Genomic DNA, 16,892 nt, shown 5'->3' with positions numbered 1-16,892 from the left:
CATTAAGGCTCAATAACTCCTACTGTACAACCATTACTCCAGTTTTTTCTCCACGATTTGTTTTCTCCAAGATTTCCACTTGTGGCTCAGGGACTACATCATCAATATGACTTGGTTCCTCACCACACTAGGGACTTTCTTCTATTGACTTTTGTTTTGGACCCAGGCACCATGTGACCACATCACCTACTGTTAGGCTCGGGGACTAAGTGGGCACACTTCACCTTATGGTGAATGTGCTTTTCTCATTTTGGGGCTACGCTTGGGGACTGGCTACCTGCTCGGCTGGTCTTCTACTTTTCTTCTACTTTGGACCCTGGCACCATGTGACTACGTCACCTACTGTTGGGCTCGGGGACTAAGTGGGCACACTTCATCTTGCAGTGAGTGTGCTTGCTTTAATCTGGAAGACTCCACGCCTAATGAAGTCGAAGAAGACTATCTCCCTTCCTCATGGTCAGACTCTAAGTGGGCACACTTGGTCCACTATGAGGAAATTTTTGAATTTGAACTTGAGCTCCTTACATCCTTATGACAAGCCTTACTTGGGATACACTGCTTGGCGACGGTTCACACTACTCAGCGATGGTTCACACTGCTCGGCGATAGTTCACAACTGCTCGGCAACTAATCACGGTGGTCGGACCATGAGTCTGACTGCTCGGACAAGCTCAAGATGGTGTTGCACAACAGATACAAGGCGCTCGGGGACTAGCTGTAGGGGGTATGACCCCGGATACCCATGACAGACCACATGGGTTGCGCCCCCAGGGGTGGCCTAGCCCACAAGACGAAGCCTTGCGAAGCACGGTGCTGCTCGGCGCGTCCCACAAGACACCAGGAAGATATGCTAAAGGTATTACGAGATCTGTTAGGATACGTATGATCCCATGATTCCTGTAATCTATTATTACTTTTTGGTTATCTCCTAGATCTAACCAACTTGTAACCCTGCCCCCCGGACTATATAAGGCGGGCAGGGACCCCCTCCAAACACACGTAATATCATACGATAGCCAATACAATCTAATAGACCACAGGAGTAGAGTATTATATCACGCTGATGGCCTAAACATGTCTAACTCTTGTGTCTCTGTTGCCTTCTTGTTCTCGATTACACGCATCTCTACCGATCAATCTACCTTCGTGGGATACCCCTCGGAGGACTGCTAATGATATTCTATCGACACTCTCCCATGGACGCAGCCATCGGCTGTGCCACCCTGATCGATGCCGTGGCCACCCCGATGCCACTCATGCCCTCCACCGATGTGGCGCCAGCTAGCTCCTAGTGTGCTTGCTAGAGGAGGATCTTTTTCAAAGCGAGCCATAGATGAGTCCCACGTCCTCCGACGCTGCGAGGGACATGGCGGTCAGTTTGCGGCAAAAATCTGTTAAGACAAAAGGATGAAAAAACTCTTGACTCACCTTGATGCCATCATCCGAGGACATTTAGGGGTCAGCTTGCCCAACTCTGGCTGCTCCTCGTTGGCACATTGCCGCTTCGAGCCCTCCCTCGGCTCGAAGGGCTCGGACAAATCAGAACGGCCACCTCCCATCGACTCCAGAGGCGCCGCCGAGGGCTCAGACAGAGCAGGGTGACCTATTTCCACCGGCTCTGGGGCCGCCATGGAAGGCCCAGACAAGGCAAGGTGGCCTGATTTTGCTAGTTCTAAGACCGTCGTCGAAGGTCCAGACAGGGCGGGGCGGTTTGATTCCACTGGCTCTGGGGGCGTGTCCTCCCCCTCCTGCCCTGAGACATGCCATGGGAAGGGCCCCACCTATGGTGAAGGCAGGTCCTCATCCTCGGTGGCTAGTTCATCCCACTAGATGGGCGACCTAGAGCCACCATCCTCCCCCCACCCCTCCTCTTCTTACTCTTCCACCTCTTCTCCCAACGAACCTTGACACCGCTTCCCTCGATGTAGCTTCGCTCGCTGCTTCAACCGCCGTTTCTTCTCCTTGTCATCCATCTTCTTCTTCCTTTGTCATCCATGGCATGGTTCGCCTCCCTCATAGCCACATGCTCTGGTAGTGGCGCAACAGAGTCCTAGAAGGCTGACCCCACCGATAGCTCGATGAAGCCCATGTTCGGCCGCATCACGGGATGCCCTAGGATCAAGAACACGGCATCAGCCTCCCCCATGGCCTCCTTGATGCGCTGTGTGACCTCACTATTTTAGAGAAGCCCCTGGGCGAGCGTCGTCCTGACGAGCTACGCGTCGGGCATCATCCCGTACGGCGGGAGGATGCGCGCCATCAGCGGCGCCACCGTCCTCGCTTGATACCCCCCGATGACGCTGGCCCCGTGGAGGCCATAGGTCTTTAGGAACATGATGGCCTCGAGGAGGTTGCGCATCCTTTTCTTCTCCAGCGGCAGGGTCATTCTTCAAGTAGAACCAATGTGAGTGCCACCCCTTGTTGGATCTAGGGAGCTGGCAGGGCATGTACTCGGCCGCCCACTGCCCCTAGAGGTGGATGCCCACGCATCCCATCGGCACTAGGGTCTCCCAACCTCTCTCCTTCTTGATTAGGGAAATGGAGAAGAAATATCTCCAGAGCTCGAAGTGGGGCTCGATCCCTAGGTACCCCTCACATATCGCGATAAAGGCCGCGATGTGCTAGATCCCATTGGGGTTCAAGTGCTGCAGCTCGATCTGATAGTGGTACAGCAGACCCTAGAAGAACGGGTGGGGAGGAACTATGAGTCCGCACTCGTGGAAGAGCGTGAAGGAGATGATGTAGCCATCGAGTGGCGCCGGCGCATCCTCACGACCGGGCACAAGCCACTCGGCCGCATTGGTCCTCCCATGGAGAAGACCATGTTTGATGAGGCCCTCCATGTGCGCATGGGTAACATCAGAGCAGTACCACGAATCAATGGAGGACGGAGGTGGCTGCGGAGAAGCAAAGGCGGCAGCGGAGGAGCGGAAGCTATAGATCTAGGGCTTCGGCGGTGGATTAGCAAGCATGGCAGATCCAAACGGCAGAGATGGAGAAATGAAAAAGGTAAGGCTGTGGTTTTGGTGTGTAGAAACGTGAAGGGGGAGACCGCTATTTATAGGGCGGAGCGGGGCGAGAAGGCAAACCGTTCACCTAGATTCACGCGCCTGTTGCGCTGCGTCACGTCACCTCCCTTCAAAGATCACGCGCATGCTATCTCTAGCCGTGTCCTCGAATGATATGTCGAATGACGGTTCACCCATTCAATGGGCCAAGAATCGTCGTAGGTTAGGAGGGATACATAGCTGAAAAATGCTCCTATGGCCTATTCAGGACTAGGAGTTCGAAGGCTGGCCCACCGACAGGTTCACAACCGCTTTGGGGTACCCTTAGAGCGAGGGGTGGAAAGGGATGGGCCCACTAGCGGCCAGTACCCGGGCGCATGAGCGCCACGGGCATCCCAGCCCATGTTCGAGTCTTAGTCGGTTCCCAGTCCATGTTTTTTCCTCGAAGAAAGGCAACAAACCCTTGGGACCAACCGAATGGACCCAAGAACTATATGGATTGGCCGCCAAGATTCTAGAGTCGGTCACCAGCTGACCCATGCTGGACCCCCACGAATGGGAAGCCGAGGCCCACATGGACTAGCCCTTTAATAGCTCATCGAGCACTAGGTTTCGTCTATCGAGGAAAAACGTGGCACGGCTCAGCCCCTCCGTTTTACCAAAAAACGCTTAAGGAATGACGATCACAAAGATGAGCCGACCCTCGACCGGACCCCTGCTACGCGTGGGGGCTCAAGGAAAGTTGGACTCGCAAGGAGACCGAACGCGCGGTCACAGTACAACGGCGGACCGATCGGATCCTAGGGGACTGGAATCAAGAAAAATCTTTCTGACCTCTCGAATCCTACGGTTACATGCCCCAAGAAGACCGATCGCGACAAAAGGGAACCACCGCCCTACTAGGACACAACGCGGGCTACAAAAAGAAGGCCAAGGCCCTCAGAGTCCTCCCGTCCGAAAAAACATCCAAAGGAGTATTCTACTCCTCCGTAGGCTCGAGGGCTACTGTTAGGTATCGATATTAGGGGTACCCAAAGTAAGGAGGTTAGCGCCAACGCTAACTTTCTCGGATGGAGCAAGACATATTAAAAGGTCTTGCCTGACCCTAAGGCCATGGACTCCGTCTCGCCCAACCTCGTGGCCACGGGCTCCGTCTCGCCCAAGGCCATGGGCTCCGTCTCGCCCGACCCCAAGGACGTGGTTTCTGTCTCGCCCAAGGCCGTGGGCTCCGTCTCGCCTGACCCCTTGGGTGCGGGCTCCGTCTTCCCTGACCCCAAGGACGCGGTTTCCGTCTCGTCCGACGGGGATCCATACCGCCGCCAACCACTCTAAGTCCAAGCGTATGGGTCTGGGTCAAAACTCTGACACCAGGGAAGAGACTGACACGCCTCGATGTAACCCGTGGCCATGATGGGCCATACCTGGGTATTCACATCAAGAACGGTGTCGGACGTGCCGGTGCTGTTCTGCCAAACCCTCGTACAGACGCTGGCAGGCGTGTCAGTTCACTACGACGTCCGCCGGGATGAAGTGGAACGCCATGACCGGTAGATGACGCCTACGCATGGCGCCAGTGACGATCAGGGCCGCGACGTGAAGCCGTCCCTGTTGACATCTACAGGATCGGCGAGACCCGCATGAAGGAGAAAGACCCAACGACCCTGGAAGCCTTCTCCTCTCTCGTTCTTCTCCTCTTTCTCCGCTATAACTCGTGTTTTTCCTTCGCCTATAAAAAGAGAAGCAGGGCGCCCCATGAAAGGGGATGGGGATCCGGACAAAATCAGAACACAAGCGCACGACACGAGCACACGGCTGAGTGGCAAGCGAGCTCTCAGCATCCGTTCACTCCTTCCACTAAAGACTTGGGATCATCTCCCTCTCTTGCCTGTTTGTAACTCATACTGTAAACCAAGTGCCGGTAACACGAGCAGCAGCGAACTATACGTAGGGACGTTCCGCCCGAACCAGTATAAACCCTTATGTCATCCGAGAATATCATCCGAACCAGATGCGTAAATACAAATTTACTCGTCGGTGGTCCAAAAACACCGACAAGATCATACATAATGACATGCAAAACTTCAATAATATTGTGTTCTTTCTGAATTGTCATTCGACAAATTGTTGTAAAATTCAACACATTATAATGTTTTTGTCGGAAGCTGTAGAGGCGTGATGATTCCGCATTTTTGCTTGTTGATTGCATCTGATTTGGATATGGCACAATTATAAATACAGCTACCATATGGCGGCATGCGGGACTTCCATGCGAGGACCTCAGGTCTCTTTTGACATAGAACACGTCCGGATAGAACATCCTGCAATGTTATTTTAGGAACCGCATTGTGAGGGCCTGTTTGGTTTCCATAAGTCAGGTGACTTGTTAAGTCAGATGACTGAAAATCAGTGATTTATAAGTCATGCATGTTTGGTTGTGGATGGCTTATAAGCTCATTTAAGGTGTGGGCTCCACGTGGAAAAGGGTGACTTATAAGTTTTAAGCAGGGGTGAACCAACTTAAAACTTATAAGTAGGGGTGACTTATAAGTTGGTGGTGTTTGGCAAAATAAATCACGTATTTCACTTTTTAACTTATAAGTAGGTGACTTATTTGGAACCAAACAAGCCCTGAATTGTCCGGTAGCAACCATAAAACACAAAATAACGACTACTATCTGATTCTGTTCTCCGATAATATTGAGGCTTATGTTCTTGCCTAAAACCATTGCAGGGATATTTTTTGTAGCATGCAAGGATTCGTAGCCAATATATTGAGCAGTGAAATTGTCTCTTAGCAAGCTGTGAACGATCCATTCATCTTACTTGCTATTTCTAGGGCAACCGATTCCAGTTTTGGATGATCTTTGGGATTTGCACTCCCAAATGTAAGCACCTTAAAGAAATACCAGTATGCTTCTATCGGTAGAACATTTAATACAAGGGCTTGTGTAGTACCAAATTTTATGATTTTGCTTGATCTACTCGTGATAACGATTTTGCTTCCAGATTCAAGGCAGGCAGCAGAGTCAACATTCCACCTCTTCCACGTATCCTCTTCAACGTCCTCTAATAATTCAGTGATAACTAGCAATCTCCTCTTTCCATTTTGTGTATTATTATTTTGGTGGATTGTCAGATAACCTCCATCGTCCTTCAAAGTTGCCAACCGTCTGTCTTTGACATCTTGGGTGATTAGCACTATCCGAGAAAAATGTTGACGCACTTTCTCGCTATTGTACACATGTGCAACTAGAGCGCTCTTCCCAACAGCTGCTGCACCAATAATTGGTAGAACCCCTATACTTTGTTCAGTACAAAGCTCGTTTTGCATCAATAAATTGATGACCCTCTCCATTTCCATTTCACGGCCAAACATGCTCAGGCCAATCATCAGATGCATAAAGTAAGGTTGGCGGTACCGCGGAGGATAGTTCTTCAGAAATGCGAGAAACTCACTCATGTGTAAGATGATAGTGCCCAAGTTTTTGGACACTTGCTGATCTTCTTTCATGCATGGTGTGCATGTACCACCAACACTAGAGAGAAAAAGGCGCTTGGCAGGACTGAATTTGGAGAGGCTAAAATAGTGGCTCATGTTATTGTGACCTTTGGCCTCGTCTTCTCTGGCTTGGTTTCCTCTGAAACTGACCAGGACGTAGTAGTCCCTGTGCATCTCCTTCCTCAGGATGTTCAGTTGCTGCAGCATGGCTTGGCTTGTGATACTTCGCCCGTCCGCCTCCTCCAGGATGACGCGGACACGAAGTAGCAGCAGTTTCAGACTCTGGGGCATCTCATCCACACTTTCTATTGATTCTTCTGCCATGTATTTGTCAATCAAGAATGAAAAAGATCTGCTCGCAACTTCACCCAGAATCGCAGTCAAGATGACCTCCATTGATCGAGAAACCTCTCTTTGCAAGATTGGCACTCCTATCAGTCACCAAAAACTGCCTCTCAATTCGGATAGTCACTACGTATTAACGTTGACATTATATATAACAATGCAGAAGGCGTTACTTACAACATCTAAGCATAGGAGTATCAGCCACCTCGTCAGGATAATACCAAATGGCAGGTGCATGCATTCGTAATAGCGTTCGGCATAAGTCAGTGACCAAGATTAGCATTACATCACCTATGTATAGGAATAGCAGTCACCTTGGCAGTCATAAAACAAATGTAGCAATAGCAGTATAGCACATGCATGCCAAAGTATGGAGAAACTTTCAAGGAAGACAGCTGCTGCCTACAACAGCCTCCAGTATTACCGATGGGCTAAATAAGATTATCCAAAAAAGAGAAGGGCCTACAAAGACCTTTGAGCTGTAATGTTCTGTGCTTTCATAGATTCATTTATGAGACCAATGTTTCCTGTGAACAATATCAGAAACAGCAAATTGCAAGCTCCTACCTTGTGGCCTAAAGGATCTCTAGTTATGATCACCAAGTTCCTTGCAGTTTTTCCCATTATCAATCTCAAAATTTAATGCTTTGGGAAACTACCTATCACACCATTTCTGCTTAGTGCTTACCTAGCAAACCTAAAGCATGGTGTTCCGGAAAGCAGAAACTAGCCTTGGTGATAACAGCAGGATAAATGCCAAGATTGAGCCAAAGAACATCTTGGTCAGGTACTGCATCAGGTCCATGTTGGAATCAGTGTCTTCAGGCTTTCTGGTTGAGAGTGCTGAAGCAGAGGGCAGGGCTTCGACAACAGCATCTGCAAGGTCGGAGATGAACGTTGAAGTGCATCCAAGAGCAGGAACCCGACCCCAGTTCTCAATGCCAGATTCTAGAGCCAACTCCTTGTACTCCATGTCTATTTCTTCCAATGTCTCGATGTGCTCACTCACAAAGCTGTATTTGTCATAAATGGTTCAGCTTACATCAATAACCACAGCAACATAATATTGACTGGTAAACAGAGTAACCAGATACTAGCATATCAAAAAACCCCAACAAGACATTCATTGACTGTAAAAACTGAGCTCCTGGATTGTGTAGTTGTGTTCTATGGACAAGTTCTCATGCAAAAGATCCTTTTAGGGGAGGCATCTGATTCTAAAATTGTTTGAAATAAGTTCTCCATTCATTAATACAATGGAACATACAAGCTTTTGCAAACACATAAGATGCGCATAACATGTTATAACATTAAATTCATATTTCATAAGGCTTTCAGATGGTCAACATTGTGCCAGAGATACCAATGTGATCAATACAAACAGAAATGAGGAACTAACATGTATCATGAGAAGTGCATGTCGTAAACTAACCTAAAGGAAATGAAGATCATATAGAGCTACATGTTGCTTATCTCGTTTGTACCAAAAAAAAATTGCCAGGCCAGAAATGCTAAACTTGATTACCTTACTGGAACAGCCAGGAGGCTCTTCACACCGTTTTGACCAAGTTCTACTAAAACTTCATCAGTATATGGCTTCAGCCATTGAACTGGCCCCACCCGACTCTACATGTAAAAGAAATGTTAACAGTAGTAAATTGTGACCAGAAAAAACTAAAGAACTGGTAACTCAGAACTCTATAAACTTGGCATTTTCCATTTCTAGTTTTCTTGCAAGATAATTTGATCATTTAAACATAAGTGCACATCTTTGAAATTGTTAGTGACACAAGTACATATCAAATTTGAATAGCCTATACCTGATACGCCAAAGTGTGACCATTTAAGATTCCTCTGGATCTCAGCTCCCCCATTATCAAAGAAATACAATCCTCCATCTGATCTCTGTAAGGATCTCCAGCATCCTCAACATAGGTAAGTGGCACATGTGCACTGAAGAATATCATAACCTGCCATTTATTTTCACAACAATAAAAAGTATTGTCAGACTGAAATTACAGCACAATTTTCACATGATTATCTGTAAACTAACTGCAATGCTGCTTTCAGCAAAAACAATATCTCGTGCTACTCAGAAATTAACATGGACTTAGAACGTGCCAATATGTTAGTTAAGGTAACAAACAAAGTGTCATGGAAGTATTTTTTGCTATACATCTAATAATAACATCTGCATTTACCTACTCTTAAGTCTTAACACATTTGTGTATATTACTGGTCAAGTTTATCCAGAGAAAGATACCTATAACAATCTCAAATCACAGTTCCAATAAAATTCTCTTTGTAAGGAATTGTATAGCTAGTGAATAGCTCTAGTGAAATTTGGAATGTGTATATCAAATAAGTGATCCTCTGTTGCTAACTGTAGAATTAAGATGGAGCTAGAATTACGAATAGGGCACCTCTTCAGGATTGGAAAAGGCAGATAGCTCTTTTTCAATTAGGTCAGCCATTGATTTCACATAGCCACCACGTTGGTACCACGATTCGATAATGGAAATTGGCAAGCCAGAAAAATATGAATCTTCCCTGCATGGAAACCTATGCATTAGTATTCCAAGTTCTTGTAGCATCAAAGACGATAGAATCTCATATGCTAGAAGTGGTATGTTTGATGGTGCCTCGGACAACCTAGCAACCCTGCTGCTGCCGGCAGTTAATGAAATGAACTTATGGGGTCTAGCAGGTAGCCAGGTACCAAAGGGATTTCTTTCTTTGTGGCCTTGCAGCGAGGAAATGGTTAGTGGTAGTGTTTTTGTTGGTTGTGGTAGTTTCTTGAGTTAAAAAATGTGAATGTAATGTTCAGTACCTAGGGGTGTGGTTGTGTGTGTGTTGTTTGGGTTCTTTACCCTCTTTTTCTTCTTAATATAAAAGATAACGCAGCTCTCCTACATGTTAGAGAAAATAAAAGGGTCTCATATGGGAGAAGGGATCCTACTTGACAATGTTTTGGAGAACACGAATGCTTGACCCACTTGTTGATATGGAGTACTGAGGGTAGAGTGGAAGAACAACGAGCTTGGAAATCTTATCCTTCTTAATCTATCATTAACCAAAAACAAGAAATAGTTAATCATCAAATAAGAGTTGTATGGACAACAAGGAATAACTATGAAATCTGTTTGGTGGAATACTTGAACATATGACACTTAGGCCCTGTTTGGTTGGGCTTTTGGCTTTGGCTTTTGGCCCCAAAAGCCAAAAGCCCAACCAAAGGGGCTGCTTTTAGAGGCTGCTTTTTCAGAAGCGGCTGCTTTTCCGTAGTACATTTTTGAAAGCTGGTTTGACCCTGCTTTTGGCTTTTGGCTTTCTGCTTTTCAAAATTGGTGGAATAAAAAGCTCTTCCATAGTTATTTCAAGAGAGATAAAGATAGAAGGTATATTTTATACTTGTTTAACCAAACAGCTTTCAGCTTTTCTACAGCTCACAGCCCACAGCAGCTTTTCCACAGCTCACAGCCTACAGCAGCTTTTTCCCACAGCCACAGCTCAACCAAACAGGGCCTTAAATTAGGGTAAAAAATGTCAACTAGAATAATGCAAACATTGAGTCCATAGAAGAAAATTATATTCAAAATAACTACATTCCAAGTATACATGTTATTCTAGCTTCTAAATCTTGATAATAAAAATATTTCAGTCTAAAGTTCCAAGATTACTTAAAATTATTTTTCTGATACACCCTTCCACCCTCACTATATCATCATTACAAGCAAAAGTAAAGATTTACAATCAATTGCAGTAGCAATGTCATTGACATTGTCGATTTCTCGCAACAAATTTTTCTCTTTTTGGACTCAACCACAAAGGATCCGTCTAAACCAATGCTGGTTGCAAAGATGGAATTAGCTATCACGTGATTATTGTTAGCTCATACACGGACAGGCAAGTGCATATACAAGCAGGAGTTATTAGGGACAACTCTACATACGCCACTCGATGAGGGTACTATGGTCTTTTGAATGGATGACAAGGTTTTTCTGCTAGATGCTAGAATGATATGCATTTGGAAACTGATTGAATGCTCATGAGACAAAAGAAAGAAACCGAAGAAAAAAAGATTTAACAGGAGGAAAACATTAACAGAGGCAGGGCGCTAGAATTTACCTGATCAATGGCTTCTTCTGTGAAAGGATACCAATACCGCATCCCAACATATATATTTGCGTTCCAATTTTTCTTTTCCAAAGCAATCTTCAAAGCATTTGCCTGAAATATCAGTTATCTTACTGAGAATGCGATTTACACTGAATTGCTATCAACACGTCTTGAAAGATTCAGAGATTTAACAAGTTTTGAACAAACTGATAAACCACAATCAATAAAACAGGTCAAAAGTAAAGAAATGCAACAATAATTTCACAACACGGTCAGCCTTGTGAACTTATACCTGCTCATCTGTAATTTTCCTCAATGGTGACCCACCACCGATTGAAGCATACCCTTCTTTACTCTTAGGAGCTCTAAAAGTAGAAATAAGTTTGGCCAGTGGTCTTTGAAGAAACCTGAAGAGCCTAGGCAGTCGAATGATATCCTGAAAAATAGAAAAGAATTATGATAATTTTTAAAACTAAACTGTAACAATTGATAAAACAAATTCAGTACACATACAAGAAAGAGGGATTCTGAATTTATAAATTCATATAATTAATGAGAGAACTTCGTAAATTAGTATTTGCTATGTTCAGTAGCACAGACATGCAAAAGTTTTTGTTTTAGTTGGCACTCATTCAAGATTCAACTACCATGGAAAACAGTTAAAATGGAAACTTCAATTGGTAAAACACACAAATAAGGTGTTTTTTTTTTTTTTTTGCTTTAGGCTCCAAATTGCTAGGCTGATCAGTTCAGAAGCTGATATTAAGGAGTTGCATACAATCATTCGAAGTTATCAGACAGCATTCGATAAATTGGCTAGATACAATTAGTGAACAGGTCCACTGGCAGAGAAATTATCATTGTGGTGGTACTGGGGTATGACCACTTACTGAATCAGCAAATAGGTTGAACAAGAATGGTTGAACATCGTCGAGGGTCTCTGGACCACCAAGATTTAATAACAGTACTCCAATTTTTTCTTCAACAACACTGGAAGATACATCTTGTTCATCATCAAAAGTGGCAACCACATTTGCAGAGGAAAAACTAGCAGAAAGATTCCACTGATGTTTAAACACTGGACTTCTGTAAGCCAAACGAGAGGATCCATTTGTTGCCAATTGCAACGGCTTAACATTCTCATGCAAGTTCTGCTCATGTTTGGTAGAACCAGTAAAACTTGTAGAGGTTGTTTTGCCACATGACCTGCCAATAGTAGAACAACCAATCAAATATAGAACCGATGATGTATGCTTGCATGCCAATAGAACAGATCATCCAATTTGAAAATAAAGGCCATTCCGTCTGTCCATCCCCAGTAGCGAAATCATCTAAGCTCAGCTCGAACACATCCCAAAAAGTTTATAAAATTAGTGATGTGAAGGATGAAGTGTCAAATAGAATTATGCCCTGATTTACTACGGGTTCCAATCAAAATGTCTACTACTAGCTAGCAACATATTTGATTTAGCAATATAACTTAAATACTTACATATATTCTTACCAGTAGATCCTTTTAAATTTGTAGATTTCAGTTTCTGTGTATTACAAAATAATCAAGAAATAAAAGATAACAATTTTTTGGGTAGGTCTCATAGTATTAACCTTCTTCCAGAAAATGCAAACCCAAATAACATGGTTTGTAACCACAGTATTATGCCATCTTGCCGGCAGATTAGATACCCTCAACTCTTGTAGTAACATGCATATCTTGATTTGGCGATCGAAAAGAAATTGATCTTACTCAAGTACACTTTCTGAAATGGGTTGCTCTGGTGGGGAAACAATGGATCACTAATGAAAATTATATATATATATATATATATATATATATATATATATATATATATATATATATATATAGGAATGGAAAACAAAACAATCATCATAAATAATGCTAGAATCCCAAGGCTTCACAGCCCCAAGAACAATATTCCATACAGCGTTTTCACTCCAACAATCATAAAAACTGAATTAGTTAGTCCCACGGTACGATCCCAGACCTGCCTGCACCCGATCACAAAAGAATGACAAGAGAAGGGACCGAGGAGCACTCACGTCGCGGCCCCGGTCTTCGTCCCCAAGATTTGGACGGCGCCGGCGCCCCTGGAGCCCAGAACCCCGCGCTCCATGATGCCTCCTTCAGCTGCAGGATTTTTCATTTTATAGGAACATATATAAAAAAAACAATAAAGCCAACCCTCCATCGGAGGAGAACGTGGGGGCCCGGCCTGCATCCATCAAGCGCCATGAACAGGAAAGACGCGCGGAAAGAAGAAGGGCGGAGAGAAGGAACCAACCGGGGGAGCGGCGGAGAGGAAGCGCGGTCGGCACAGCGTGGAGGGAGATCTGCTTGTACCTGCTCGCTGTCCTGAGTAGTGGGGAGGGAGTGGCGTGATGGCGTTGGCGTTGGTGTGGGCGTGGATCTCTGTCTTCTTCGCGCCTTCCTGTGTCCTCTCGAGTCGTCTGCTGTTTGCTTTCCGCTTTCGGTCGGTTTGGGTTCGTCGTGGCGTGAAGGAGACGAAGAAGAAACAAAATGCTGGGTCAAATGTGGCAGCCCGAAATGACGAATCCGCAACTACCCGGAGGCCGGGAGGCGGACCCCCGTTCGGCCAGTCGTTTCCACGAAATATGGCAAGTAAAATTAAATCATTCTTATAGTAAAATTTAGCAAGAAAATAAGTTGTATGATAGGATATTAAGGAAATATGGCACATTATAATTATAGCAATAAACCAAATAGCTGCAAAAAAAACTATGACATAATTAATATGTAGCGTACCAAATTATGATCACAAACTAAACAGACCCTTAATGCACCACAAGTGTATAGCGTGGCAAGCCAAAGCGGAGAAAAAATAAAAAACATTGTACATATATTTTTTTAATCTATCATTTAATAAGTTCTTTGAATTAAAAAGTAAAAAACCAAGAGTGTAATTTCACGTAAGTACACAGTACACTGCGGTTGTGGAAAATATAGCTAAACTACACAGGATAAAATCAGTTTCTCAAAAATGTACACATAGATATCACAAAAAAAAAAAAATATAGAAACTACACTTTTAGGAATCAACTTTTTTGAAAAAACTCTAGAAATCAATTGTAGAAAATGTGTTAAGTGTAGCTCCTTAAACTTTCCCCATATTTTCCTTGATCGACAAACTCTAAAAGTAAAGTCATGGCTCCTTAAATTTTTAAAGTAGAAGACTAGATCTAGGGCTGCAAAATATAGAGATGACTAACCGAAGAGAGCAGCATAGCGCTACAAAAGGTTTGGTATGGCTCCTCCGGAGAAGCCGAAGCTAGAAAAAGGCCTGCCAAATAGGCCCTAAGCCCCTTAACCTCATATATATTCGATCCGAAAACTAAAAAATTCATACGCTTCGTTGTCTACCTTTTTACATGAAAAAGTTGTATGCAATTTTGATATTAAGATGTCCTGCAGCAAATATACATTCTACTTAGCAAAAACAATATATCTAGAAAAATCAAAACATCTTATAATTTAAGACGAATAGAGTAATATGGAACTATTGAAAATACTTAGTAGTGACAGACCCAACCTTGTTTCAGTTATATCTTCCCCATCTTTTTAGAACCTGCGGTGCACATGAGATCCCAAGTTTGATGAATAGACCATGAGGAGGTAGGATGACATGTGAAAATGGTCGCAAATGGTGATTTTCAGAGTTTTAACACTGCTTCCCCTGTGTAGGAATGTCATACCAGTAGGGTTGCTCAAAACATGCGATACAGTGCATGTTTTAATAGTAGCACATGTTCTAACAACCTGTTGTGTACATACATGGACGCGCATGCATACATGTTATATAGCTCACTCTGCCTGTCTTAACTAACTCACTTCGGGTTTTTTTTTTTGACAAACACTTTGCTTGGTATAGACAACCTTCCCTAAGGGGAAGAATGCCCATCCCTTCCCTCGCTTCACTCGGACAATTGTTAAAGAAGAGAGAGCTAGCTGGGGGGCCGAATTTTTTACTTTTTCGTCTTTTTTTTAAGTTTCTCACAAATAGACTCTTGAGGAAAGATTTTAGAATCTGAACCTTTAGCTCGGCACTATCGATGCTGCCGCCGAGATAACACGTCTCGGCGCCAGCGTCCCTGGCGCTGAGCTCTTGGGCTCGACGCTGACGTGACGTTGATTTGGCAGGCATCTCGGCGCCGTCTACTCTGACGCCGAGCTTGGCGCCGTCGACTCTGGCGCCGAGCTTGGCTCCAGGACGTATGGCGCCGAACGTGGGGTAAGCGCTAACAGTGGCAGGACGCGAGCCCCGGACAGCCTCTCAATCTGATAGCGCTAACTTCTCGCTCTGCCGCCGTCCCGTCCCATCATCTATCCATCGTCCGGTCGTCGTCCACTCGTCCTACAGTCCCACACAGCACACAGGCGCACACACACACAAGGCCGCACGTTGCACGCTCCTCCAAGCAGCAGCAGCTCAGCTCATCACTTCATCAGCACATCACGGCCGCATGCAGCAGAAGAAATGAAGAGAGAACCTCAGTTTTCTCGCGCATCCATCCATCCATCCATATATATATACACACACACGAGCACACGCGCATGCCTATAAATCATGGTCTGCCTCTCTTTGTTGCTGCGTGTAAGACGTGATTGACCTTTGACTTTAACTTATGATCGACTAGACTAGGCACGGAGCCAGCGGTGGGGCTAGGGGGGCTCCAGCCCCCCTACCGCTCGCGAGCAAACGAAGTCCCGTAGAGCCGCCGTCTGAAATTTCAGCTGTAGATGTACAGATAGAAGGGGCTGAGATTTACTGAACCTCTTTTCTTACTAATTGCCGTTGTTTAGCCCCTCCTATATGTTTTCCAAGCTTCGTCCCTGGACTAGACAGTGTGAGCGATCTAAGATTTGAACATGAATGTGAAGGCTGATGGATGAGATGAGACGAGACTGATTGAAACCGTTTCATTTTTTTTTTTTTTTTGTTTGGAAGCACGTGGCTTGTCCGCTCTTTGTTTCGCCCGCCGCGCTTCCCTGCCCGCGAAAGGGTGCAAGGGCAAGGAAAAGCTCAAAGCTCCCCCTGCCACTGCCGCAGCCAGTGCCAGACGCCCAGACCCGGCCTCGCAAGTCGAGACTAGCGGGCAGAAGGCAGAAGCTGCCTGCACAGCGCAGTACTGGCACCGGAATTGTTAAAAATTTAAAAGGAAGACGTGGACGACTACTTGCATTCACATGTCTACTAGACTGTATAGTAGAGTATTATTTTTATATTAGCCGCTGTAATACGTGAAAATAGTACTATGCTACTCTGTTTCAAATTATTTGTCGCTTTTGGTTTCTGTGCCACGAGTTGAACTCGATTCGTACAAAATATGTGCAACATTTATATCTCCAAATATATTTATTAAAAAAACTAGATTCAAAATTTTTTTCAAATGATACTAATTATATACTATAGATATTTTTGTCAAAGTTGTTTCTCGAGAAGACGAAAAGACAAGATATTTTAGAACGGAGTGAGTATCTCTTCCTCTCTACTCCACCTCCATCATCTTTCTCTAGTCTAGTACTAGTAGTACTCATCCTGTCACTGTAGGCTCATGGCTCATGGCTCTCTCCCTCGGCCTGCTCAAAGCTTTCACGCGCCGCTGTACTGTCACTCTGTCAGAGAGAGAGAGAGAGAGAGAGAGTAGACTAGGCCGGGGTGGATGGGCAGCTTCGAGGGACGACGGACGGACAGGTAATGTCGCTGTCCGTCAGTACTCACCCGTCCAGTCCTGCTGTGCAAGCCTGCAAGGCCAAAGGCCCACGATGCAGGCATATGCAGCCCTCCCCGGCGCCTCGGGCAGCGAGTGGGGGCCCAGCACCGGCATGCGTAGCGGGGTGGTTTGTCTCGCGGCGCTTGGACAGGAGCCGGCCTGCCCAATCCGCG

At 45.2% G+C, this 16,892-nt stretch overlaps 2 protein-coding genes across 2 annotated transcripts; both read right to left on the bottom strand.

Annotated features, from left to right (window-relative positions):
• Positions 1-5,685: 5,685 nt before the first annotated feature.
• On the bottom strand, positions 5,686-7,185 carry LOC136541824 (putative disease resistance protein RGA3). Its single transcript, XM_066533943.1, has 2 exons — positions 7,030-7,185; positions 5,686-6,938 (listed from the first exon to the last, which is right to left on the bottom strand). Exon 2 carries the CDS (start codon positions 6,901-6,903, stop codon positions 5,800-5,802), a length of 1,104 nt encoding a protein of 367 aa, XP_066390040.1. The 5' UTR covers positions 6,904-6,938; positions 7,030-7,185; the 3' UTR covers positions 5,686-5,799.
• Positions 7,186-7,325: 140 nt separating this feature from the next.
• On the bottom strand, positions 7,326-13,596 carry LOC136541823 (ferrochelatase-1, chloroplastic-like). The gene is made up of 10 exons (XM_066533942.1): positions 13,272-13,596; positions 13,030-13,117; positions 11,862-12,177; positions 11,264-11,407; positions 10,981-11,082; positions 9,812-9,915; positions 9,276-9,402; positions 8,673-8,822; positions 8,378-8,478; positions 7,326-7,865 (listed from the first exon to the last, which is right to left on the bottom strand). Exons 2-10 carry the CDS (start codon positions 13,101-13,103, stop codon positions 7,550-7,552), a joined length of 1,434 nt encoding a protein of 477 aa, XP_066390039.1. The 5' UTR covers positions 13,104-13,117; positions 13,272-13,596; the 3' UTR covers positions 7,326-7,549.
• Positions 13,597-16,892: the final 3,296 nt, after the last annotated feature.

Source organism: Miscanthus floridulus, chromosome 3 (genome assembly GCF_019320115.1).
Source record: "Miscanthus floridulus cultivar M001 chromosome 3, ASM1932011v1, whole genome shotgun sequence".
Lineage (NCBI taxonomy): Eukaryota > Viridiplantae > Streptophyta > Magnoliopsida > Poales > Poaceae > Miscanthus > Miscanthus floridulus.
Note: the sequence above shows the minus strand (reverse complement) of the source record. Positions and strands in the feature narration are given on the sequence as shown.